We start from the raw sequence: 24,394 nt of genomic DNA on the forward strand, positions 1-24,394 counted from the left end.
TGACAAATGGAAAAAGTATTTATTCAAATTAATTACAACAAACATACAATTTCATTCTGTATTTGTGTATACTTTGTGTAATAGATTTTTTAAACTATTCTTCCCATGAAAATGGATTTGGGGTATTTGTCCCGCAGAGAAGACCACTGCACAAAGAAATAGTCTGATATCGGGTACAGGATCTTCCCCGTGAGTGACAGTGTGTGCACCCGGCAAATACTTTCAACATAAACTATAAGAACTTTCTTCATTCCCAGAATTCCAAGCAGGAGTCCTGCCACACACAAGGGGACGCAAGTCCCTGGGCCGTTACACAGCACCTGAAACAACAAAGAGAGAGAGAGAGAGAGAGAGAGAGAGAGAGAGAGAGAGAGAGAGAGAGAGAGAGAGAGAGAGAGAGAGAGAGAGAGAGAGAGAGAGAGAGAGAGAGAGAGAGAGAAGGGGGTGAGCACATTTCCAGGAAGTGATATATACTCCATTTTGCATAAGCTACATAGAAAGTGGCATCTGTGCTGATCTGGGGTTCTGTGATAGAACTCATATCTTTATAGCTGCTTTCAGACATGCAATGAACTCTGGATAATGTCCGGAGGGAGGAGCTTTATGTAAGAACGCAAATGAGTGAGTCTGAGTGAGAGGCTCCGGAACAAGAATCTCCTGCTGCATTGTTGATGTGAGAGGCAACCGCCGCAGAAAGTCCAGACCAAAATCTCTGGGCCTCCTTCACAGGTCCTGACTGAAAACAGCTTATGTTGACCTACATCAGTAGGTAGAGAGGGTAGTCCACTAACCAGTGGTGGTTCAATACCCGGCACCTCCCCTAAATTGTCCCCAACTTGAACTGTAAAGCACTTTGAGTAGTTGATATGACTGCAAAGCGCTCTTCGAATGTAGCCCATTTACATGCTAGCTGAAAAAAGACACTGGGGTATGGAGAGGTATGTGGTGTGCTTGAAGGTAAACATCACTGAGTTGAACTGCTCCCCAACACTCAGGTTGGAGAAGCTGGCATTAAGAGGCAGCAGTGAAGGCAGCTGAGTAAGACTCGAAGACAAAGGGGGAGGGTGCTGAGATGAATAAGTGGCCTCAGGGCTGAAGGGGGGCTGCGGGTGTTGGGTTTACAGGAAACCAGGCTGAGCTGCTCTGTAGTCTGGAGAAGTCATCATACAACTCCAGAGTACAGACACATCAGACATGTACCCTGCACGCTGCACTCTGAAAGTGGAACAGTTGCATCACTCTCACATTGAAAAGTATAGAACAGCAAATCCGCATTCACAAGATGAATTGTTCAGGTCATAGCTAATGTAAACATTAAGATTACAAACCTTTCACTTGTGAACTAGACAAATACTGTGGTCAGTGCAGTAAATAATACTAAAATATATTTCAGTATGACATGAACAACAGCGGATTTCACCACTTGATCTTAAGCTCTCTCTGGCAGCCATAAATAGCATTGTGGTGATGGAAATCTTATTTCCAGGCACTGGATTTGCACACACTCACATAATCTGGTAATTGTCGACTTTCTTCCAGTAACCTCACTTCTTACACCGTAAAAATGAGAAACCCAGTCAACATGGTTAGATTTCTGGTATTCACCTGGATTATTGAGGGACTTTACAGGGACAGTGCTGTTGTGACAATAGCACAAATAGATCTTTACATTCAGGGAAGAAAATGTTCTTGAGGTTGTAGAAAAACTCATAGAACTTAAAATATGCCACCCTTGGTGGTTGGCCTGGCATATGTGGTCAGTGGTTAGTGTTTTACATCAACTGAGAATTGAAGGTTGTCTGTTGTTTGGTGATGTCAGTGTGACGCAGGCTTGATATACTTATTGCAAGCAAGTGTTATTCAATCAAATATTACATTAAAGCCATTTTTTTCCTTTAATTTTGCTCACCTAAACTTGGGGCTTTGTCCTAAGTTGCTAAACACATCTCCATGTATATATTCAGAATGGTCAGCTGTGGCTCAGGAGATAGAGCGTGTCGTCCACTAACCAGAATGTCGGCAGAATGTCCTGGTTTGATACACGGACGGCTGTGCCAGTGTAAGTGTATCAGTTCTAGAGAGGACTATACATATGCAGTTTACATTTCATGATTGCTTTTATTTATACAGTAAACATCACTATAAAGACATCTTGCTAAAGTGCCATCAAAAGATTTTACATCCAGAACACCCCAAGAAACCCACCCTCAACCCATCTGAAGTAAACAAATACAGACCTGTCTCTCTTCTTCCCTTTCTTTCCAAAACTCTCGAGCGAGCTATCTTTAATCAACTCTCGTCCTATCTTCACCAGAACAACCTTCTTGATCCTCACCAGTCTGGTTTCAAGGCAGGCCACTCAACTGAGACTGCCCTCCTTACTGTCTCTGAGCAACTTCACACTGCTAGAGCAGCCTCTCTCTCCTCTGTCCTTCTCCTTCTAGACCTTTCTGCTGCATTTGACACAGTGAACCACCAGATTCTTATTTTCTCCCTTCAGGATCTGGGTGTCTCAGGCTCTGCTCTCTCCCTGCTCTCATCCTACCTCAAAGACCGCACCTACCGATGACTTGGAGAGGATCTGTGTCTGAACCTTGTCCACTCACTACTGGGGTCCCTCAAGGTTCTGCCCTGGGTCCCCTTCATTTCTCTCTGTACATCAACCCTCTCGGCTCTGTCATTCACTCACATGGCTTCTCCTACCACAGCTACGCAGATGACACCCAACTAATTCTGTCTTTTACCCAGTCTGAAACACAGGTAGCAGCAAGAATCTCTGCCTGTCTGACTGACATCTCTCAGTGGATGTACACCACCTGAAAACCAACCTGGACAAGACCGAGCTACTTTTCCTTCAAGGCTCTCCCACCCATGACGTTACTATCACCATCGACAACTCTGTTGTAGCCCCCACCCAGACCGCAAGGAACCTGTGTGTGACACCTGACAGTCAACTCTCCCTTACCGCAAACATTGCTGCAACAACCCGATCGTGTAGATACATGCTGCACAACATCAATCTGCCAATCAGCTTGCTGCTCCACTGGTCAGTGGTATACCGACTCGACAGAGGTAATTTACACCATGTTTTAAGCCTAAAAGTCCACTAATGGAAGTGGCGATGCTAGTGGACGTAGCCACACGATGGTGTGTCCGAGGGTCCGTGAACGTACCTCGTAGGAAGATATCAACGGACATTTAGGCTAAAAACATGGTGTAAATGATGCCGTTTCGGGTCGAATATGAATGTTGGGGGCTTGGATGACACCACACAAGCAGTATGGAGGCATGTTATGTTTTTTCTGTTTTGTTATTACGTCTTAAGTATAGGTCGCCGGTTACTTCAATTGTATCGGATTCAGTTGCAACAAAGTTTACCTCTGAGACTCCAGAAGTGTTTTGTGGACTCAAACACTTCACCCACCCCTCCATCGGCATAGTGGTGAACTATCCCTTTAAGCCTGGCTGGAACATTTCTGGCATTTCTGGTAAATCCCTGGCTTTGTTTCCAACTAGCCACAAATGAAGCTGGACAGACACTTCACTGACTAAAAGTGAGTGTTGTACACCACAGAGTTGTTACTGTAATTTACCCAGATGATTTTGGCTCTACTCTCACTACAACACTACTCACTGGAAATTATGCTTTCAGTGCATTTAAAAACTGCCCCCAATGTCTTTCAATTATCACCATAGATATCTTAGAAGCAGATATTAGTTACAGTTTGCCTTTCACACATGCACAATGCAGCGTGAGGTTGTCTGCACAGACGAGTTCACAACATCAACAAATCCTCCGCATTATTCAGACGAGGGGTCGTGCAGCCGGGTGCCGAAGGCAGAGGCAGGAAGCAACATATTAATTCTGCTGCGTAGATCACGTGATTTTGTCTGCGACACAGACACTGTTGGTGGCTCTTATCACCACAAACTCTCTTGGCATCTTCTTCGGTGTCTCCTTTGTGTATGGCTGTGCCTTTTCACCCTCCGATATTTGTTTTCTTTTTGTTTATTACTAGGGGGCCAGGCGGATAATCCAGAGGCTTTCACTCTGATATTTGCCTTCACACATGCTCCTCCTCCAGAGAATGTCCGGAGTGCAGTGCAATATATTTTGCAAAAAGAAAACTGTATCATCATAACAAATACAAATACTGCAACATAAAATGGTGTGGTATGCATTCATGTGGTATTTAATATCTCAAATGTGGGAACAAAAGCATCAGTATGCTCAAGCTCAAACTTGTCAGATCATCAAATGTCTTTTTGCTGGAAAACAGGCTGTTAAGCTGGGCCTACAGACCACCCCTAATGTTTGGGGAAGGATCACTATCAACAGAGGAAAAAGCAATATCTCACAGACTCAGTTTGTATGACAGGATTTTTCCAAGAAATATTTATTAGTGATCAGTCACCAGCCTGACCAAACCTGTGAACTACGGGGAGTGGTGTACATGATGAAATGACTTATACTGCCTGTGAACAGGAAGAATTGTTCAACCTAGATCCTATAATGACAGCAGTGAATTCAGGAGAAATGTGAAAGAGCAACATCACTTTGATGTTTGGGCTGGCTTCAGCGTGTCATCTCCTCACAGGCCATCTCTGAGGTGTTTGATCTGATGGACGGCTGGTTTGCACAGCTGCCCAACACAAACACCTGCCTGTGAACGTGTCATTTTCTGCCTCCATTTCGGAGAGCTGCTGTGAGGTTTCACTTACAGGCTCCATTTAAACAAATAATTACACCGTCTGAACCTTATCTCCTGTATGTCTGTCAGTTCAGCGTGGAAGTGGTTTTGTTTTAATTATGTTGATCCTGTCCCATTTACATTTACAATGTGTTATGTGAATGTCTGTCTACCAGGCTTGCTTGGACAATATGTGGATTCTACATTAAGGCAGAGGAGTTGAACAATGCCAGCACAACACAACAAACAAATACAATTCAATTTGCAGCAGGTGAAAACAAAGGGTCTAAAAAAGGTTTGTGAATTAGAGATTTCAGTTTTGGATTTTCAGAAATGATAAATCTCAACATTTTACTTTGTTAACTGCGCCTTGTTGCCTCCTTATGTTTTCATTGCCGTTTGTCTGTTTGACTGTTACATGAAAACTACTGAAACAATGTTATTGAAACTTGGTAGTCAGAATTTTTTCTTAACTTAAAATTGCGAGGCTGTTTTTTCTTTTACTATTTCCACTGATTTCCCAGGGAATAGTGAATGGATTGAGATCCACATTTAAGGGGACTGTAGGACCTTGGTTGTTGTTTACACTTTATTGAGTGCCAGTCTAGTAATTTATGGGTTATTGAGTATAGAGTGATGGGCAAAAATTTTAATTTCATCAATTTATAAATAAATCTGATGTGAAGTCACTCTATCATGTTGTATGTTCCAACATGTACACAACTAACAGGCAGCCTTTTTCAGACTCTTTCCCGCATTCAGAACATTTTTCTCACTGTACATTGACTTCACCTAATATTTCAGAAATGAAAGATATTGTGGAACAGATGTTGTCTAATGAGCTATAAGTGGAGAAAATTTGATCTGCTTATCAATTTTGTGAACAAAGGGCTCTACATACTCTGGTGAGGTCAAAGACGTCTGAGAGACTTGCTGCTGCGTCACTGACTGCTGGCAGACATCTAGCAGTTTAAATATCTGGGCCTGTCACTGAGTCCAAATCTAGAAGTTTGACCCTGTTGTGACTGGCAATGAATGCAGTGACCAGCTCCAGCCAATGTGTGAGTGGAATCCCACACAAGAATGGATTTCCCCTGTTACAAAAGATAATCCTGAAGAGATATTCTGATTCTGATGTCACACCTTGTTAAAGCCCTATGAGACAAATTGTGATTTGTGAATATGGGCTATACAAATAAAATTTAATTTGATTGATTGATTGATTTACAGGCAGATGCAAAACCTACATGCTTTTGCAGATAATTTGATATTGATATTTAAACCTTGGTTCAGGAAGTATATATCCAGTACTTTTTTTTTTTTAAGAGATTTTGATTAACAACAATAACATTTTTACGGAAGATGTCAAGAGAGCGTTTGGTGACAAATGAACGCTGTGAACATTTCTGTGTTGTTGTGAACGAGTCGGACCAGAGAATCTCCTGCTGCATCGTTCATGTGTGTGAACGGCAAACTGAGGAAAAAAATCCAATCCTAATTCTGCGGACATCCTCCGGAGTTCATGTCTAAGACGGCTTTTGATATCAACTGCTTTCTGGGAGAAACGTGTTTTATTCGCGATGCTAAGAAGTACTATACTCCCCACAGTCATCAGTTGTGTAATAGTGATGTCTGTGATTGGTAGAGCTAACTGTTACCATAGAAATGTATACCCCAACCATGAAATTCATGTCGGCTTCGATCGGATCGTTCAGCATTTCTACACTAGATTACTACTCTATACACAATACGCTATATACAAACTACAATATTTTACAACTCTATATGAACAACAAGGTTAAGTCAAGACAAAGCTTACTGGAAGTCTTTGGAAAGGGATCATTCGAAATGGGTTATGGGATGCGTAGATTCTTCACTCAAAATAATTAAGTACACAGTCTTTTACCTTTGCCTTTTTTCCATTTTCCAATATTTCTTTGCCTCAGAACCAAATGTTCTATGGTCACAGACAAATAAACAGAAACAAACAAAGTAGTAAAGAAGTGCATGTCCTGTGACTCTTTTGGTGTGTGTTGTGTTACCATGACAAAATCTAGTTTGGAGCGCAGACACATTCTTGTCTGGGATTCCTCCTGATCAAAGATCTTGTAATTTGTGTGATGCAGTGAGCAAACCACAACAAATTCAAGATTCATGATTAGAAGACAAAAAAAAGTTGTGCAGTGTGAACAGTGCAGAAACGTATTGACCATGAAAGTCATGGCATGTAGTGTATGAAGCGTTAGTTGTTTTCAATTGAATAATAAATGACATTCTGCACTGATCTAATGTTCTGGTTCAAAATTAGATATAGCTAAATATGTTCTGGGAATGGGGATATCTGTTAGAAGCCCATTGATTAATGAGACAGATGCTGCATAACTCAATGAGCATGATCGCGTTGTGCAACACAAGTTAAATGTCAGCATTGTGTGTTTCATGAGGAGGAATTGCTGTGTTTATATCTGTGTGTAATCTGCATATAGCTACAAGTGCAAGATGGTGCTGGATGTCATTGTAGAGGTACATTTCTGTGTGGCAGCTACGGTCACAGCTACTGACTGATGTGTCCACTTACTACGTCAGGTCTGAGTCTGAACACCAGAGGGAGGGAGTACTGCAGGGCATTCAGGGTACTGCCAACTGAGGAACTCCAAGACTGATGCACCTCCCGGCTCCGTGGGATCCGACAGATGGTGAACTGTGGAACAAGGGCAGGTTGCTATCACCTGTCTCAGACACATGATCATTTGAATTGCACAACAGAAATACGGTACTCATCACACATCTCTTGTGTATTTGGATAAAACTCTCACATCTCACCAGCACACAAACAAACCGATCATGGACTTTTCCAATGATTCTGTCATTTTATCTACACTGCTAAACAATGAAGGTTCAGTCCACCTCTAATCACACAAAATATGTTCTCATTTACATTTTGTGTTATCTCGCCATGTAGATAATTCATTTTGGGGAGATTTCCGCCTCAAGACAAATACAATGGATATGGATGACGTTTTCCTTGTGGTGCTCACCGCATTAAAAATACAACGTATAAAAAGAGTAGTTCAGGAAAATGCAGTTAGCTTTTTAATAAAGGCAATATGCTAAAGTAAAACAATATTATTGTGGGTAACCGAGTTAACTACTAAACAAAAAGAACACATGTTTGCACAAAGCACAGGAAATTATTAGTCATCTAATTAATTAGTAAATCAAGAGAAAAATTGACATTTAAGTTAATTTTTATGCATCTATATAATAATCAGCAAATTAATCGTTAATGGGAATAATCACTAATTGCAACACTAAACTGGAAATTGGAAATCTGGATCCCTCTAATATCAATAAACAACCATCAAAATCAAAAAAAGGTTGTAATGATTTTTCGTGCATTGAATGTGGGTCATTGATTTTTGTGGCTGACTGGATTTTATTAATTTTCTGGCATGTGATTTCTTAGGTCTTTTCATTTTATTTCATAATTGTGTCTGATATTTGTACATCTTTTGTTTTTTGCTTATTTTCTTCTAAATGTGTATATCATGTCATTAAAAACTTCAATTCATGTAACCCCAAATTTATGTTATGTGATATTTTGATATGTGATATTCCTGTTCATTACAGTTTCTTTCCTCACTGCGATGCTAAAACAACACATGAGAAGTGTACTTGTGCCCCCTACTGGTGAACAATTACACTCATCAACTGACAGGATCTACGATGACAGATGTGGTTAACCAACCAGCCCACTAAGTGTGATAAAGATCTCAAAGCAGTTCATTGTTCAAGATACAGCTCAATAAGTAAAAGAACAAATGCAAAACACCAAAATATAAAAAACTAATCAGGAAACAGAGTTAAAAGCTGTAAGAACTAAGACCATGTCACAAGTGACTTTTTGGGGATTTACTGTTCTTAACATTATAAATTCCAAGCATAGACTGATTCCAAGACAACTTCTTATCCAATATTTTTAAGGTTCCAGCTTCTAAGTTCGACCTTATTCCACTATTTTGTGATGTTAATTGATATTTTGATAGTTTGGTAATTGTATCAGTGAGAAAAGAGAAAATTCTTCCAATCAAATCATTTATCACATAATTAAAATGTATGTACTTGTTTATTTGAATACAGAAAATAATATCACTAACATAACTGTGAGGTTTCATGAAAAATCCCAAAAGGTGTCTGCTCAGGAAGCAATTGATTACAGACAGACATACACACTGATCAGTACAGCCTCCACTTTTATGCTGGAGGAATGAAAAAGGACCTGGTGCCTTAATTAGATTTTTGGGCATATTTGCCTTATAATAAAGTTGTTTGATGAAATGATGTGACTGAGCAATGATCTCCAATTAGCTAAGGCCTACAATATAAATATAATATCAGTTACCTGATGATAGTAATATCCAGTGACGATGATGTCTATTTATTCAGTCTTTGAATTGTTTAAGCAGCTTTAAACCACATTTCATTCAGACTCTAATACTACAGTGAGCGCTGCAGTGAACTGATAACTGAAACTATCTGAAACACATACACATACACACACACACACCATGCATGTCATAAAGCAGCTTCCAGGCGTTGTGTTTGGAACCAATTCATGTTATAGACAAGGTCTGAACACAATCTGAGACAGTGCTGCCCTCTGATATAACACGGGAAGCCCAGAACATAGACAGCTGTGTACCTGTGATCCAGAGTCTGAATGTTGCTTAGAGCTCTCAAATGTGCTGATTTTCTCCTCACTCATCTGGTCAGTGTCAGCAATAACATAGTGTCGGGGGGTGTAGGCGGCAGACAGGCTCTCCATCAGCCGCAGGATCTCTGTGGTGTGACCACCTGGGAAGCACACAGGACACCCTGGGGTTTACACCATGAAGATGAACCTGAAGTGCAGCAGTGGGAGCCTGTGAGGCAGTAGCATGGTGACCGGACCATTAAGGTTGAGAGCTTACCAAACATTACATACATTACATATGATTTATTCCAACAAACCCCACAGATTCCTCAATTTCTCAATAATTGATTATATCTTCAGATTAGCATCAAAGCCGTTGTCAGTGTTGGACCTCACTAATTCTCTTGAGGCCGAGAGGGGGCAGCTCTCCGCAGCCAGGTCCGAATGTCTGGTAGACACAGTGGAGCTCCATGTTTAGAATGTGGGATTTGCTCTAGTTGTGGAAACGCATTGTTGACTTGAGAGCAAAGGGGAAAGAAGAAATATTGAATAACCACAGAAGAGTTCTAGTTTAACCCCCCCATGCTCCCCGATGTTTTGGTACAGCCCACAGTACGTACGGTTGATGTTGTTAGCATTGTTGCTAAGGAAGTCCGCTAATGGCAGAACACGAAAACACATTCGGCTTGCCCGCATTTGAGCGTTAGAATCTAGCGGTAAATGACCTGACTCACAACAATATTACTGTTTAGCTTGATCTAAGCTGAGAACACGTGTCTGAGGTAATGTCATGAACGGTACCTGATCCTGCAACGACGAGAACAGCAATCGGACCTTTGCTTCCAGGTTTCAGCTTTGGTCCAGTCTTCACAACTAGATATAACCGGATAATCAAAAACACACATATGAGTAAAATAGCAAAGGCAGCGCCTTCCAGGGACATTATGGCGGATGCGTAACAGCAACTCAGACACTGTGCTTTGACTGGATATAGAGCTCCGAGTTCAGGCACATTTTCCTGCTCAGCTATGTACAAATCCCTCCGCCTTCACCAGCACACTGCCCCCGGTTGTTCGTGGAGTGGAATTGCATATATGCAATGTTTCTATTTACACTCCTGACACACAACGTGTTGAGGTTATGTTACGGCCCTTTGACATAAATTACTACCTACTCTGTACACAAACACATACACACACATATATAACACGTTTGTTTTATATACACACACACACTGTTGTTGAGGTTGGAGCTGACAGAAAGGCTTCGGTAACGCAGATTACCTCTTAACTTATTTCAACTGTGGTAAAGCAGAGAACCATTTCAGGATGAACTCGAAGGAAACCCTGAGAGCACATACCCCAGCCACGGCTGATTCCCTGTAACGCAATATTAAAGCGAGTGAAAAAGTTGATGAATTCTACCTTGGCCTGTACTCAACCCTTTCAAGTTTGAATCAAATTGGTAATCATGTTAACAGACAGACAAACAGCAATGAAAAGTTAAGCTCCATAACATAAGCTAGCGTATGTAACAACGCCTCTAACCTTGAGGTGAATCATGGTCTACATAAGCAGAAGACCACGCTAGGCTCCAAAATAGAACATTTTTCACTGAGCAATATTCGATTAAATGAATTTAGTTGATCTCATTAATAAGTTAGATTTGTCTTTTTAATAACCAGGACCATTTTCAGGATTTTTTTTTATCCTCATGCACTGAGCGTAACTATACATCTTAACATAGATCCAACATGTTCAGAATACAGTACTGTCAGACAGTCAAAAATCCAGTTTCACACTGAAAGTGTGTTGGGAATATTTAACAAACCAGGCTATGTTTACTCAAGTTATGTTTTCAATGCTGTGCATTTTAGATATGATCTCAATAATGTTCTCAGTGGTAGAAGAGAATGATGTCATCCAAAGTCCCATGGGAAGATAACAAAATATGTTATGTATTTCTGAGCAGACATTCTTTGGTCGTGCATGACACTTTGTGTTGCACTGTCTGATCATTTATAATATAATATAGTTTAATATAGTCCAATATATAGCCTATCATCTCATATAATATGATAAATATGTAGGCTAAACAGCTGCCAATGTAAATTACATTATTCATTTCCTTTTTTTCTACATGTAAATTGTCTAGATTTAAGTTATCTTTGTAATTTTAGTTATATTATTGAAATTGTTCAGATTATTTATGTATTTTATTTTGGTCTGAGAATTGCATTTGTTTTCAGAGGAAAGCTGTTGTCTCCGACAGCTCCTGAACGCAGCATGTGTTGAGACGCGGAGGCTGAGCAGCATCAGGAGCAGGGGGATGGACAGAGAACAACAGCAGCCTGTGGGTGACTGACAGGTGGGTCACACCGTGTGTGTAGCCTCGGTGTGGACGGTCAATGTGTGTTCATCATCTCGCTGTGTTGTGCGGCTCCACAGTGGAACAGCAGCGGCCGTGCTGCAGCGCTACAGGTGCACACGCGGCCGTGTCCTTCACAAGAACACAAGGTCTCTGCAGACAGAAGGTCAGTATGACGAGACGACACGTCTCCTGGTGGACGGATGACCTCTGATCACCGTCTAGCGAGCTGCTGCAGCACATGATGGTAGCCACTGTAGGACGACCAGGACACACACACACACACACACACACACACACACACACACACACACACACACACACACACACACACACACGTTCTTTTTTTATATTTGCATTCCATCACGAATAGAAGGCATTTATAATTTTATAGATGATTCTTAAAAGAATGCTGATCAGATTAAGTCAGGCTGAGCAGGACACACATTGGCTGGTAACATTAGCCCTTTTCTAAAGTGTAAAGTTCTCTTGAGGTTATCTAAATGCACTGCTTTATGATTTGTGCCACAGCCTAACATCAATGTTCAGAAATGGATGAATAACTGTAGCCAAGGTTAAAGTTACAAATTTGAATGAGAACCAAAATGTGACAAAATGTGTAGCTCTCATAACAACCATCATTACACCCACAGGGAAGCTAGTGGCCTAAACTAATGCATAGTCTGCCATCCTGTGATTGTGTGTAGGATGTCAAGGAAATATTCCTGAGAAAAACCCAAAAATGTTGCTAAAATTCCCTTTGTGCTTATCTCCTTTAGCCATACTGAAATCCTCCTTAGCCGAAAACCATAGAGGAAGTGACAGGGAGGAAGGATGGACTCTATCTCTATGATGGGTGGAAGCAGGAGCCACATGTTCCTCACAGCCTCCTCCTCTCAACACGTCCATCACGCCCAGGCCTGTTTCCTGCCCAACGGCATTAAGAATGGAGTTGGAGATACTGGCACCACTTGTGTGTCTACCCAGCCTACAGTGGCCATCCTGGGCTCAGGTGACTTCTCCAAGAGCCTGACCATCCGCCTGCTGCGTCGTGGTTTCCATGTGGTGGTGGGCAGTCGCCATCCCAAACTGGCCGCCCAGTCATTTCCCCATGTGGTGGACGTGACGCACCATGAAGACGCTGTGGGGAAGGCCAGTGTCGTGTTCCTGGCAATCCGCCGTGAGCATTATGCTGTTCTGTGGGACCTCAAACATCTACTGGAAGGTACCAACACACACTCAGAACACAAGCATCTATTTAAAGACACCTCTTCTTCACAGTGGAGTGATGACTCTTTCAAGTGCATTATCACATAACATTTTACTACAGTAAAAGTAGACCTGATGTTTATTTGTGATGGAAAAGCTAACTGAAGCTCATTCAACAAAAAGACATGCTAAATGGATGTTATAATATTATATACCACTGAAGCATAGCATATGCTATGATGAGTTGGAGCTGTATTAATTATTAACTATTAACAATGATGAATTCGAGCTATATTGAAGAAAGTTAGCGAATGGTGCACTCACCATGTGTGCACCATTTTGGCCACTGTAATCATTCCTCCTCCGATGGCTGTGAAGTCCCCAACATGATTCTAATGTCAGAAACTGGAGGGCAGCTACTAAAACTTTAGTCTCCGTAAACCTCCAATGCAGATGCTTTATGAAAGGATCACCTCATAATCAGTGGAAATTAAGTATTTGTAATTGAGGTGAGTATTGTAGGCTACTAAAACTGGCTTGAAAACATTTCAAAGTATATTGTGTTGTCATTAAGGAAATTATGTGGTATTTTTATTTGGTTTTCCATACACCACATTTTTATTGGGTCATGGTGGAGATAGAATATGTGAACTCACAATTAAACAATATAAAATCATTACTTCTCCTACAAAAGTGAAAACTACAGTGTGACTGCCCTCAGGGACACGTCCGAGCACGTGGGACTAAAAACAGTGGACAGACACAGACTCTTCTCACTTTTGTTTTAACTTCACACTCCATTGCTTTTTCTACTATTATATACTTAGTTAGCTCTTGTCATCTTTCCTATTTAAAGGTCTCACTGTCTCACCAATTTTATCTATAGATTTACTTTGTCCTACCTGCAAGTAACTTGCCTGCGCAATATTTTATTTTTTGTCAACAGCCAGCTGGTCAGAAGAATACTGCATCAAATGCTCTTTTTGTCTAAATCTTTTAAAATAACTTCATTACGACTTTGTTTAAATAGTTTAGGAGATTTTGTGTCGTACGACCAACCCCAGTTTCTCCTGGAGTTTGAAGGACAAAGTCGAGTACAGAACTTAATTAATCAGCGCCAGTTCCAATAGCAACCCGTCAGCTTGCCTGCTCCATCAGTCTCATTCAGAGACCCATGTGCTCTAGGAGAGAGAGAGAGAGCCTGCAGCAGACAAGGCCTCAACCTGAACAACTGAGACCACTGGCAGGCCTCGCTGCTGAACAACTGATGTTGTCTCAATGACAGACCACCTGGACCCGATGTGAGGTCACCAGCCACCGAACCACAGTCTGGCCGAGAAGGTCCTGAGCACAGTGGCACTCATTCAAGTAGGCTTGGTCCAATCATTTGATTCTGTTATTAATGAATGGGTTGATGTCGTTACCAGAATTTGAATCTCTAAATCTACCTTCATAAGTTCATTCACTTATACATTAGTTGCAGATCACAGCACAACCCAACTTATCTGCCATGATCCCTCAAATTACAACCTTTTTATTGCATTGCTTTAAATCATGTTGCATTTATTCCATTTTGCATATTCTTGAGTTATCCTTGAAACTTTTCCCTCCCTAGTAGACATTAGTCAATAAATCTCATATTTTTGTACCTGGTGGTTGCCTTTGTGTTCTTTTGAAGTCGAGAATGGAGATCCATTGAATTGAGAATTCATGACTTCTGGTTTGAGACTGATAAATTGATTAAATTACATAAATTTGCTGCAAAAGGAGCCTCTGTGCCTCTTTTTCAAATTGATGAGTGCAAATTCGTAATAATACTGCAATTTGTATTATTTCATTTATTTTTTGCACTGCATCTTTTACTGTGATCTACTCCTTACGGCACAGAAATGGAAGGAGGGGATGTCCAGTGTATCCCCTTTTGCTGTTTATATGTGTATTTATTTAAATTAGGATACTATTTTTTTTTCTTTTACCTTCTATATGGAAACAAGGACTGTGTTGATGCCTCCTGTCTTCAACAAAACAAACAGAATAAAAGTCATGAATGAACAGTTCTGGGAAAAAGGGTCCTCATATGTCTTCTAACAATAACAAATTGTTGTGGTGATTATAGTCCTGATAGTGGCTTTACTGAAGCAACTTGTGCAAGATGAGATACAAGTGACATATTTAATGTCATTAATGACAGAATCATGTGTTTTGCATTAATGTCCTGCAGGAAAGTACCTGGTGGATGTGAGTAATAACAGGAGGGTGAACCAGTATCCAGAGTCGAACGCTGAATATCTGGCTTCACTGCTGCCGGACTCTATAGTGGTCAAAGGCTTCAACGTCATCTCAGCATGGGCCATGCAGCAGAGCTGCCCCAAAGATGCCAGCACACAGGTACAAACGTCCAACACATTCTGTTCTTTGAAATCAACAACAAACTTATCACAAAGGTTCACATACAAGCTTCTTGCGTAGATTTCAGTGGCAATATACAGCTCACCATCAGCATTTATCAAAGGAATTCATTCACACTGAGTTGGATCAGTCACTCAAGTCACATTAGTCTGGGCCTTCATTCACACAATACCAGGTGATCTCTCAGCACTAAGGCTCTGTACCTGGTATTAATGTCTGTCTCCAGTTAACAGAAATAGGCAGCTCTAAGTTCAGGTGTGAACAAACCCAAGACACACAGAGAACACATTTGAGATCCAATCACATTCAGAGGTGGTAGACACATGTAGAACATTCTTTTAGTATTTCTTCACCTCTCAGTGTCTCAAATACTATAGTTTATTATACCTTCTGCCACAAGATTATCACTGACTGACTTTCTATTTTTTTGCAAATTAATGAATCTTATTTCGTTGTAAAGCTATGCACAGTGCATCTCATACATATATTCATGCACACACTTACTCACATTGACAATGGACATAGTCTGGATAAAAAGAGAATAATTTGGTCTTTGTGAACTGTTGGGTTTCTCTATAAAAAATGTAAGGTCTTGACCTTCAATGTAAAGTGCCTTGAGATAAATTATATTATGATTTGGCACTATACAAAAAAAATCTCTAGTCGTCCACTTACTTCTAGGACAGTGATGGGCGCAAGACAGGATCAAGGGCACAGGACAAGAGAGTAAATTAGCTGTCTGTGAAAACCAGTGGGAAATGGTCAAAGGTCACGGACCAGAGGTGTTGAGAGAAAGATCAAATTATTACTTTGGTCACATGATAATACCTGAGACAGCAACATGATCATTTAGAAACATCCATCACCAAAAGACAGATTTTTCATTTAAGCTCCAGAAGAAAACAAGTAGACAAACTGAAGAAAGAAATTGGATTATTTTGTCAAACTTCTATTCCAAAGGTAATGTGGATCATCATACTCAGGTCAAATGCATTTTGTTTCAGTAAAAGGTGATATAAAAAGGCTCACTGCAAGATCTGTGTTTTCTCGCATGATGACAAATCGGACACTTTCAATCTCATCTAATTTTGGCACAGATTACACAATGCAGGACACTCATAACAATAGAGCTCCTGGCTGTAAAATTAATCCTGAAATAATCCCCCAACAAGTCAGCTGTCTTTATCTATGGTTTGTATTATAAAAGTCTGGAACAACAACTTAAGTCCTGCCATGAAGACGCTTCTTAAAGCTCAGGTTAACAGTACATTGGGTGGTGAAGAATTTTATGGTGAACCATTGGTTTCAGAAGAAAAGATAATTTATTTCATTTTAATCCATTTCAAAAGGAAGATTTATGTTATTGCTACTTCATATGCACATAACTGGGAGGTTTTTAGAGGAAAAATTCTGTGTATTTTTTTATCAATCAATTGTTATTTAGTTTCTCAGAACTTCCTGACCTCCCTATCTTGTCTGTGCTCTTAGACCACATTGGTTCCCACTAACGTCAATCTGATTTAATTCTTAAAACAACTGACAGATATATAGTTTACATTGGTACAGTAAAAAGGTCCAGGTCCTGTTTCCTAAAATAGCTAGTTGCTGTGGTTTGTAAAAATGTTTGCTCAAACGACACAAAAATGTGCATCTGTTCTTCACTACTCTCAGCAGTGGGTTACTACATATTTTTGCTCTGATGAGTATTTCTGGCAGCTGTAGAGGGAATGTTTTGCTGCTATTGATAGTACAGTGCAAGTGTGAAATGGGGAGAGAAAATGGGGAAGAACATGTAGCAAAGGGCCAGGTGGGAACTGAACCTATACCATATACCCTAAGTCAACATACTTTTCATGGTAATTATGGAGCATGTCACCCAGTGCAACACTGTGGCTCTTTCAGGAGTTCAGTGGCAAAGAGAAATAAGTAATTAACAATACTGTATGTCACATGTCTTCTCCCCTCGGTTCCATACTTTCTGCTTCTTTAACCAGTCCTCTTCTCTGTAATCCTGGCTCTGTGTAGGTATTCATCTGCAGTGACTCAGTGGAGGCTCGACGGCAAATTATGGAGTTAGCCCGCCAGCTCAACTTCCAGCCTGTGGATATGGGCGCCTTGTCTTCTTCAAGGGACATTGAGAACATGCCCATACAATTATTTCCTGGTTGGAGGGGCCCAGTCCTAGCTGCTGTGGCCCTCTCTATCTTCTTTTTTGCCTACTCTTTTGTACGAGATATCATCCACCCATATGTGAAATACAAGCAGAGTGACTTTTACAAGATCCCCATTGAGATAGTCAATCGGACACTGCCCACTGTTGCTATCACTCTTTTGGCCCTTGTGTACCTGGCCGGCCAGCTGGCTGCTGCCCACCAGCTCTACTATGGTACTAAGTACAGACATTTCCCACATTGGCTGGAGGGGTGGCTGCAGAGCCGAAAACAGATGGGCCTCCTCAGCTTCTTTCTGGCTGCTGTCCACGTTCTCTACAGCCTCTGTCTGCCCATGAGGAGATCGGAGAGGTACCTGCTGCTCAACACTGCCTACCAGCAGGTCAGTATAGGACAGAGGTTACTGACAATATGTCCACATTCATTCTCATAAATTTGAACTCCCACCACACAAAGCTGGCATGAAATATATCATCATTTTGAGAAATATAATTATTTTCCTTCTTTCCAACTAATACATCTAAAGATGTATTTATCTCCTGTTGGGGGTGAAGAGGATGTTGCACCTTATTAAGCCCTATGAGACAAACTGATTTCTGAATATGGGCTACAAAACTAAATCTGTATCCGGCAACATGCACTATAGCCAGAGCTGCTGCCTACATAGACCTATATTACATACATATATGCTCCATTGACCTATTCTGCCTGCTGCAATGATACATTGATGGCCCAGGCAAGACTGGCCTGTTAATACATACACATGAATGAGGGAGATGAGGGAGATGTAAAAACATTTACATCTGAACCAATTTCAATCCAATCAAGTCTTTTTTTTTAAATCAAGGGTTTATGATCTAACAACCCAAAGACATTAAAGGGACCAGTGTGTTCAACATTAGGCTTACATGAACTGAAAAATGTGGTGCAAAATAATTAATCATTGTAAGAAATTATAAAACCGTTCCCTTGTCAAGCATGGATTTGGATTTTTCCATGATATTCAATATTGATATTTCATATTTTTCCTCGATCTTCCTTAATACATTTGGAGACATCCTTGTATGATATTACATTTCATTTAGCCTATGCTTTATCCAAAGCGACTTACAATAAGTGCATTCAACCATGACGGTACAAACCCAGAACAACAAGAATCAAGAAAGTACAATTTTCTTCAAGAAAGCCAAACTACAAAGTGCCATATAAGTGCATCTAAAGCGCTACTTTTTTTTAATTCAAGGTATAGTCGGAAGAGATGTGTTTTTAGTTTGCGGTGGAAGATGTGTAGACTTTCTGCAAACAGTCGTGATTTTGTTGAGTGGTTAGCTGGCAGTGAGGGAGCAAGTAGCCGATTGGAAGATGCAGAGCGGAGTGGACGGGCTGGGGTGTAAGGTTTGACCATGTCCTGGAGGCAGCCACTGGTAACCAGTGAAGGGAGCGGAGTAGTGTGAGGTTTAGGTAGGTTGAAGACCAGTCGAGCTGCTGCATTCTGGATGAGCTGCAGAGGTCGGATGGCACTAGCAGGTAGACCTGCCAGCAGGGAGTTGCAATAGTCTAGGCTTGAGATGACCAGAGCCTGGACCAGAACCTGTGCTGCCTTCTGAGTGAGAAGGGGACGTATTCTCCTGATGTCGTGCAGCATGTATCTACAGGAACGGGTTGTTGCAGTAATGTTGGCAGTGAGGGAGAGTTGGCTGTCGAGTGTCACACCCAGGTTCCTAGCAGTCTGGGTGGGGGCTAACACGGAGTTGTCAAAGGTAATAGTCAGGTCGTGGGTGGGAGAGCCTTTCCCTGGAAAGAAAAGTAGTTCATACTTGTCAAGGTTAATTTTCAGGTGGTGTGCAGACATCCACTGACAAATTTCAGTCAGACAGGCAGAGATTCGTGCTGCTACCTGTGTTTCAGATTGGGGAAAAGAGAAGATTAGTTGGGTGTCATCTGCGTAGCTGTGGTAGAAAAAGCCATGTGACTGAATGACAGAGCCAAGAGAGTTGGTGTACAGAGAGAAGAGGAGGGGACCCAGGACAGAACCTTGAGGGACCCCAGTAGTGAGAGGACAAGGTTCAGACACAGATCCTCTCCAAGTTACCCAGTAAGTGCGGATGTTGAGGTAGGATGAGAGCAGAGCCTGCGACACCCAGATCATGTAGGGTGGAAATACACTCACGGCCACTTCATTAGGCACACCTGTTCAATTGCTTGTTAACACAAATAGCTAATCAGCCAATCACAAGACAGTAACTCAATGCATTTAGGCATCTAGACGTGGTGAAGACGACTTGCTGAAGTTCAAACCGAGTATCAGAATGGGGAAGAAAGGGGATTTAAGTGACTTTGACAATAGAAGATTGGAAAAACGTTGCCTGATCTGATGAGTCTCAATTTCAGCTGCGACATTCAGATGGTAGGGTCAGAATTTGGCGTAAACAACATGAAAGCATGGATCCATCCTGCCTTGTATCCATCCTGCCTTGTATCAACAGTTCAGGCTGGTGGTGGTGGTGTAATGGTGTGGGGGATATTTTCTTGGCACACTTTGGGCCCCTTAGTAGCAATTGAGCATCGTTTAAACACCATGCCTTGTTGAATCTATGCTATGAAGAATAAAGGCATTTCTGAAGGCAAAAGGGGTCCAACCCGGTACTAGCAAGGTGTACCTAATAAAGTGGCCGGTGTGTGTAAGGATCTGGTGGTTCACTGTGTCAAATGCAGCAGAAAGGTCTAGAAGGATAAGGACAGAGGAGAGAGAGGCTGCTCTAGCAGTGTGAAGTTGCTCAGAGACAGCAAGGAGGGCAGTCTCAGTTGAGTGGCCTGCCTTGGAACCAGACTGGTGAGGATCAAGAAGGTTATTGTGGTGAAGATAGAAGGAGAGTTGATTAAAGATAGCTCGCTCGAGAGTTTTGGAAAGAAAGGGAAGAAGAGAGACAGGTCTGTAGTTGTTTACTTCAGACGGGTTGAGGGTGGGTTTCTTCAGGAGAGGATTAACTCTGGCTTGAAATAGTAAAGAAAATTGAAACATTCTTAATTGACCATCACTTTAACCCAAATCCATGCTTGAGTGCCTGAAATACTCTGCATACTCCGACATATGGCACGTCTTGTCCACATTGTAATAGATTTGGTGATAAATATTGGTCATGTCCGCACCCATATCTATGCAGCCGTGTGCTAAATTAATTGAAAACTTTATGGGAATGTATATTACTGACGCCAAATATACAATGTATAGAGCTTTGAGATGGGTTCAGTTTTATTAATGAGTGTTGAGGTAGAACATTTGAGATATTTCAAAGTTTCACTTACATGTTCCATATTTCCTGCATTCATGTTCTAATCATATTACCACAAAACAAATCTGGTGCCGCTAGTATTCTTTTAACCCTTTAGACGTGGTTACAGGAGGTAAATAGAGTCAAAGCACCTCGTCTTTGTCCCAGTCTTTTCTTGCAGGTTGATGTGGCCATGCATTAAAACAAGTGATATGTGATAATGCCTTTGATGAATTCTATCTTGAGCATCTTCTGTGTTGTCAGGTCCATGCTAACGTGGAGAATGCGTGGAATGAGGAGGAGGTGTGGAGGGTGGAGATGTATGTTTCCTTTGGGATCATGAGTCTTGGGCTCCTGTCACTTTTGGCCATCACCTCCATTCCATCCGTCCACAGCATGCTCAACTGGAGGGAGTTCAGCTTTATACAGGTATGAACATAAAATCCAGGGGTTTTCGAAGTCTGACAGTGACTTTCCTCAGAGGGTGGAAAAGCTGTAAAGTGCGTGAAATGTTACCAGAGCTGCAGAATCCATGATTCTGTTGCTTCGATCAAAATAATCACTAATGATTCTGCAGAAACAGTCTTTTTTTTCTATGATAGATGTTTGTCTTCAATGAAAATTAGAGATAATGATATTGTGTGACAGATTTTACGACTGAATCAGAAAATATGTGTATGATATTATAGATATAAGCCAATATTTACATATATAACTGCTGAGCATGTCAGAGAGTTGTCGAATCTGTAGTCAAACTACAATAACTTCCACTTGTTGTTTGAGCACCAGCATGCATCTGATGTAAACAGTAAAGGTTATGTGAACAACAGGAATAGGGAACACTGGGTTTTTGTTACACAAGGTGAAGTTTGTCACATGGGAATATTGCAGTGTACCAGGAGTTGTGTGTCTGAAATGGAGGGATGGCTTTGCTGTACGTTCATAGCAGTTGTTACATGTGCGCACCATCACACGTCTCTCTGTCTTTGCTCCAGTCCACTCTGGGCTACATTGCCCTGCTCATTGCCACCTTCCATGGCCTGCTGTTTGGCTGGAAGCGGGCCTTTGAGGAGGAGGCCTACCGTTTCTACCTGCCCCCCAGCTTCGTGGTGGCCCTGGCCCTGCCGATTTGTGTGATACTGGGAAAGGTGGTGATTCTGCTTCCCTGTGTTGCCTGCAAGCTCCATCGGATCCGCCGGGGAATGGATAGCTGTCAGTACCGGTGCCAGCGCCTGGAGCCAGTGGGTTCAGCTGCCCATGTTTCACCTGAGAGAGTCACCATCATGTGATCAATGCAGCACATAGCGATCTGCTCCTTTACTTAGGTTTCCACACATACTGCCACATGCCATACAAACAAACACTATTTACTCATGTGATGAAAAGGCAAATTGTTCTCACTTTGTTATTGTGAACAGTGTTTCCTGACATGTGAATTATGTACTTGTGTGATTGTGTTCCAGATGTTTGCCCAAACTGTAAAACTGAATATTATTTCCTTGACCTATCAATATGCTCCAAGTACCTGCCAATATTTCACCGACATTTTCATTCTGTCCTTTGCCAGACAGTACACTCAGATACACATTAGTCATTAATGAAAAGGGTAGGACCACAAATTTTCCACATAAAGGTAACTTTACTAGTTCTACTCAGCTTATGAAAGCAATAGTGTGAACAAGTCTGAGAAAGTAACCCCAATGATGTCATAGGGTGGAGACATGTGTTTACCAGGCAGGGATGTTTAATGAAAAGACACTTCTGAGTCTCTCTTCTGATCGGGTAACTGTTTTCTGAGTGATGTATGGGCCTGTCACAGGTACAACATCATAATCTACAACTGCAGTTTAATACAACAAATACACATGAATAGCTGGGTTCTTCTGTCTGTGATCTCCAGATGCCTATGTCATGTTTCCTCCCACAGTTCTAATGCAGGTCAAGTCAACAAGAAACTCCGAGAAAATACATCAGTGTTCAGTATGTTAGTCCTGTAACAACCTGGTGACCCAACATGTATTTCTACTTGGACGTTCACACATTTCTTTTAAGTAATGTTTTTCATTCTTACAGCCTAAAAAAAAAACAATTCTGGATCGGAATATGTGTAAGTAACTTAGAAGAAATCATTAGGGTTTTTTTTGTTTATTATCTCATTCTGCTTAACATTGTTCTCATTTTTACAAAGATGTTACATAAAACTGTCAAATGTTTTAAGGTATTTGTTGATTGTGCATTATCACTATGTTGTTAAGGTTTTTCTGCCCTTCATGACTGTGGTACTGTACCAGTGAATATTGTGTCTATCTGTCATGTTCTAATCAGTGAGATCCATGGCTTTGATTGACAATTCATGTTTGTACACACTGCAGCAGCAGTCTTAATGGTGAAGATATTTTTGTTGCCTGCCATGTAGCTTATCTGCCAGTACAATGGCATTAGCTCATACAGTTAGTCATGCTGCCTTGTCCAAAACAGTGTCAGGGCAACATCATCATACAGGTAAGATCTGATCATTTTCACTGTGTAAGATGTGTGTGACTTTTCCATCAGCGCTGTTGGGTGTAATGCTGATGATAATCTCTTCTGTTCAATGTGCCCATCAATTTGAATAAAGTATGTCACCAAAATACTGACAGCATTCATCCAAACGTGATGTTCACTCTGGTGGATCATCCATCTAAAGCACATTTTACGTCTGGATGTATATTCTCTCACTTGAAATTAGTCAAAAAGCATTGGCTGCCTTGCTGTACTACAGTACCAAATGTTTTAGAGCCTGCTCTTGCCAATTAATTAATCAGCCATACATTTTTAATCACGTGCAGCTTTAATGTTGCTTTTTGGCTAATACGCACATTACGGCTGACTGTCAAGTTTCAAGTTTATTCGTGAAATTCCAGCAATATCTAAAAAAATACAGTGGAATAAAATTGTGTTTCTCGGGATCCATGTGCACATACAAACTGTTTAAGAACAATACAAAAAAAGCAGCAGTTTTAAAAGACAAGTGCAACAATCATGAAGTGCAATAAAGTGCCTGAGCTAAAATGATATAAAATAACAAGACAAAAGTTGGCATTATAAAGGGGTGGGAGGAGTGTCTCACAATACAGAAGGCTTTCCTCCTGCATGTCTCCTTATAGATGTCGAGAACATCTACAGTCCTGCTCACCATTATTGGCACCCAAGAAGTTTAAGTACATAATGTGGAATATCTCCTGAAAAAAGTGAAACAACTTTTTTCTATAGAGAATTCGTGTTTGATACAAAAGAGCAAATGAGGGGGGGGAGAAAAATTGATGAGAGAAGTCTTGGAAGGTTGGTGCGAATGGTGGAAAAAACACCACGTCAAACATCCAAAGACCTGAAGGCCAACCTGGAACAGTCTGGGGTCATGGTTTCAACAAGTACCATACGCCGCACACTAAACCAAACAGGGCTTTATGGGCGAAGGCCAAGGAAGACACCATTGCTGAGGAAAAGACATAAAAAGGAACGACTGATCTTTGCCAAAGAGTACCTGGACAAACCGCAGTCCTTCTGGGAAAATGTTCTGTGGACAGATGAAACAAAAATAGA

General features: G+C 41.2%; 2 protein-coding genes across 3 annotated transcripts; one reads left to right on the forward strand and one right to left on the reverse strand.

Moving 5' to 3' along the window:
• alg14 (ALG14 UDP-N-acetylglucosaminyltransferase subunit) lies at window positions 1-10,450 on the reverse strand. The gene is made up of 4 exons (XM_035142962.1): window positions 10,186-10,450; window positions 9,394-9,545; window positions 7,270-7,392; window positions 1-320 (listed from the first exon to the last, which is right to left on the reverse strand). Exons 1-4 carry the CDS (start codon window positions 10,325-10,327, stop codon window positions 90-92), a joined length of 648 nt encoding a protein of 215 aa, XP_034998853.1. The 5' UTR covers window positions 10,328-10,450; the 3' UTR covers window positions 1-89.
• Window positions 10,006-23,444, forward strand: steap2 (STEAP family member 2, metalloreductase). 2 transcript variants are annotated; one of them, XM_035142959.2, is made up of 7 exons: window positions 10,006-10,100; window positions 11,633-11,917; window positions 12,531-12,976; window positions 15,182-15,348; window positions 17,395-17,922; window positions 21,077-21,241; window positions 21,808-23,444. In XM_035142959.2, exons 3-7 carry the CDS (start codon window positions 12,586-12,588, stop codon window positions 22,099-22,101), a joined length of 1,545 nt encoding a protein of 514 aa, XP_034998850.2. In that variant the 5' UTR covers window positions 10,006-10,100; window positions 11,633-11,917; window positions 12,531-12,585; the 3' UTR covers window positions 22,102-23,444. The 2 variants fall into 2 exon arrangements, with proteins under 2 accessions (XP_034998850.2, XP_034998851.2); XM_035142960.2 differs by having other exon boundaries at window positions 11,633-11,751.
• The last annotated feature ends 950 nt before the right edge of the window (window positions 23,445-24,394 follow it).

This window comes from Hippoglossus stenolepis, chromosome 19 (assembly GCF_022539355.2).
Source record: "Hippoglossus stenolepis isolate QCI-W04-F060 chromosome 19, HSTE1.2, whole genome shotgun sequence".
NCBI lineage: Eukaryota > Metazoa > Chordata > Actinopteri > Pleuronectiformes > Pleuronectidae > Hippoglossus > Hippoglossus stenolepis.

Excerpts from the sequence above, each read along its gene's own strand:
- steap2 (XM_035142959.2), top strand. The coding sequence starts at position 12,586 with ATGGACTCTATCTCTATGATGGGTGGAAGCAGGAGCCACATGTTCCTC. Across the intron at positions 12,977-15,181 it reads CCTCAAACATCTACTGGAAG|GAAAGTACCTGGTGGATGTG; the intron begins GTACCAACACAC and ends AATGTCCTGCAG. Across the intron at positions 21,242-21,807 it reads GGGAGTTCAGCTTTATACAG|TCCACTCTGGGCTACATTGC; the intron begins GTATGAACATAA and ends TCTTTGCTCCAG.
- alg14 (XM_035142962.1), bottom strand. The coding sequence starts at position 10,327 with ATGTCCCTGGAAGGCGCTGCCTTTGCTATTTTACTCATATGTGTGTTT. Across the intron at positions 7,393-9,393 it reads ATTCAGACTCTGGATCACAG|TTCACCATCTGTCGGATCCC; the intron begins GTACACAGCTGT and ends CTTGTTCCACAG. Across the intron at positions 321-7,269 it reads TCAGACTCAGACCTGACGTA|GTGCTGTGTAACGGCCCAGG; the intron begins GTAAGTGGACAC and ends TTGTTGTTTCAG.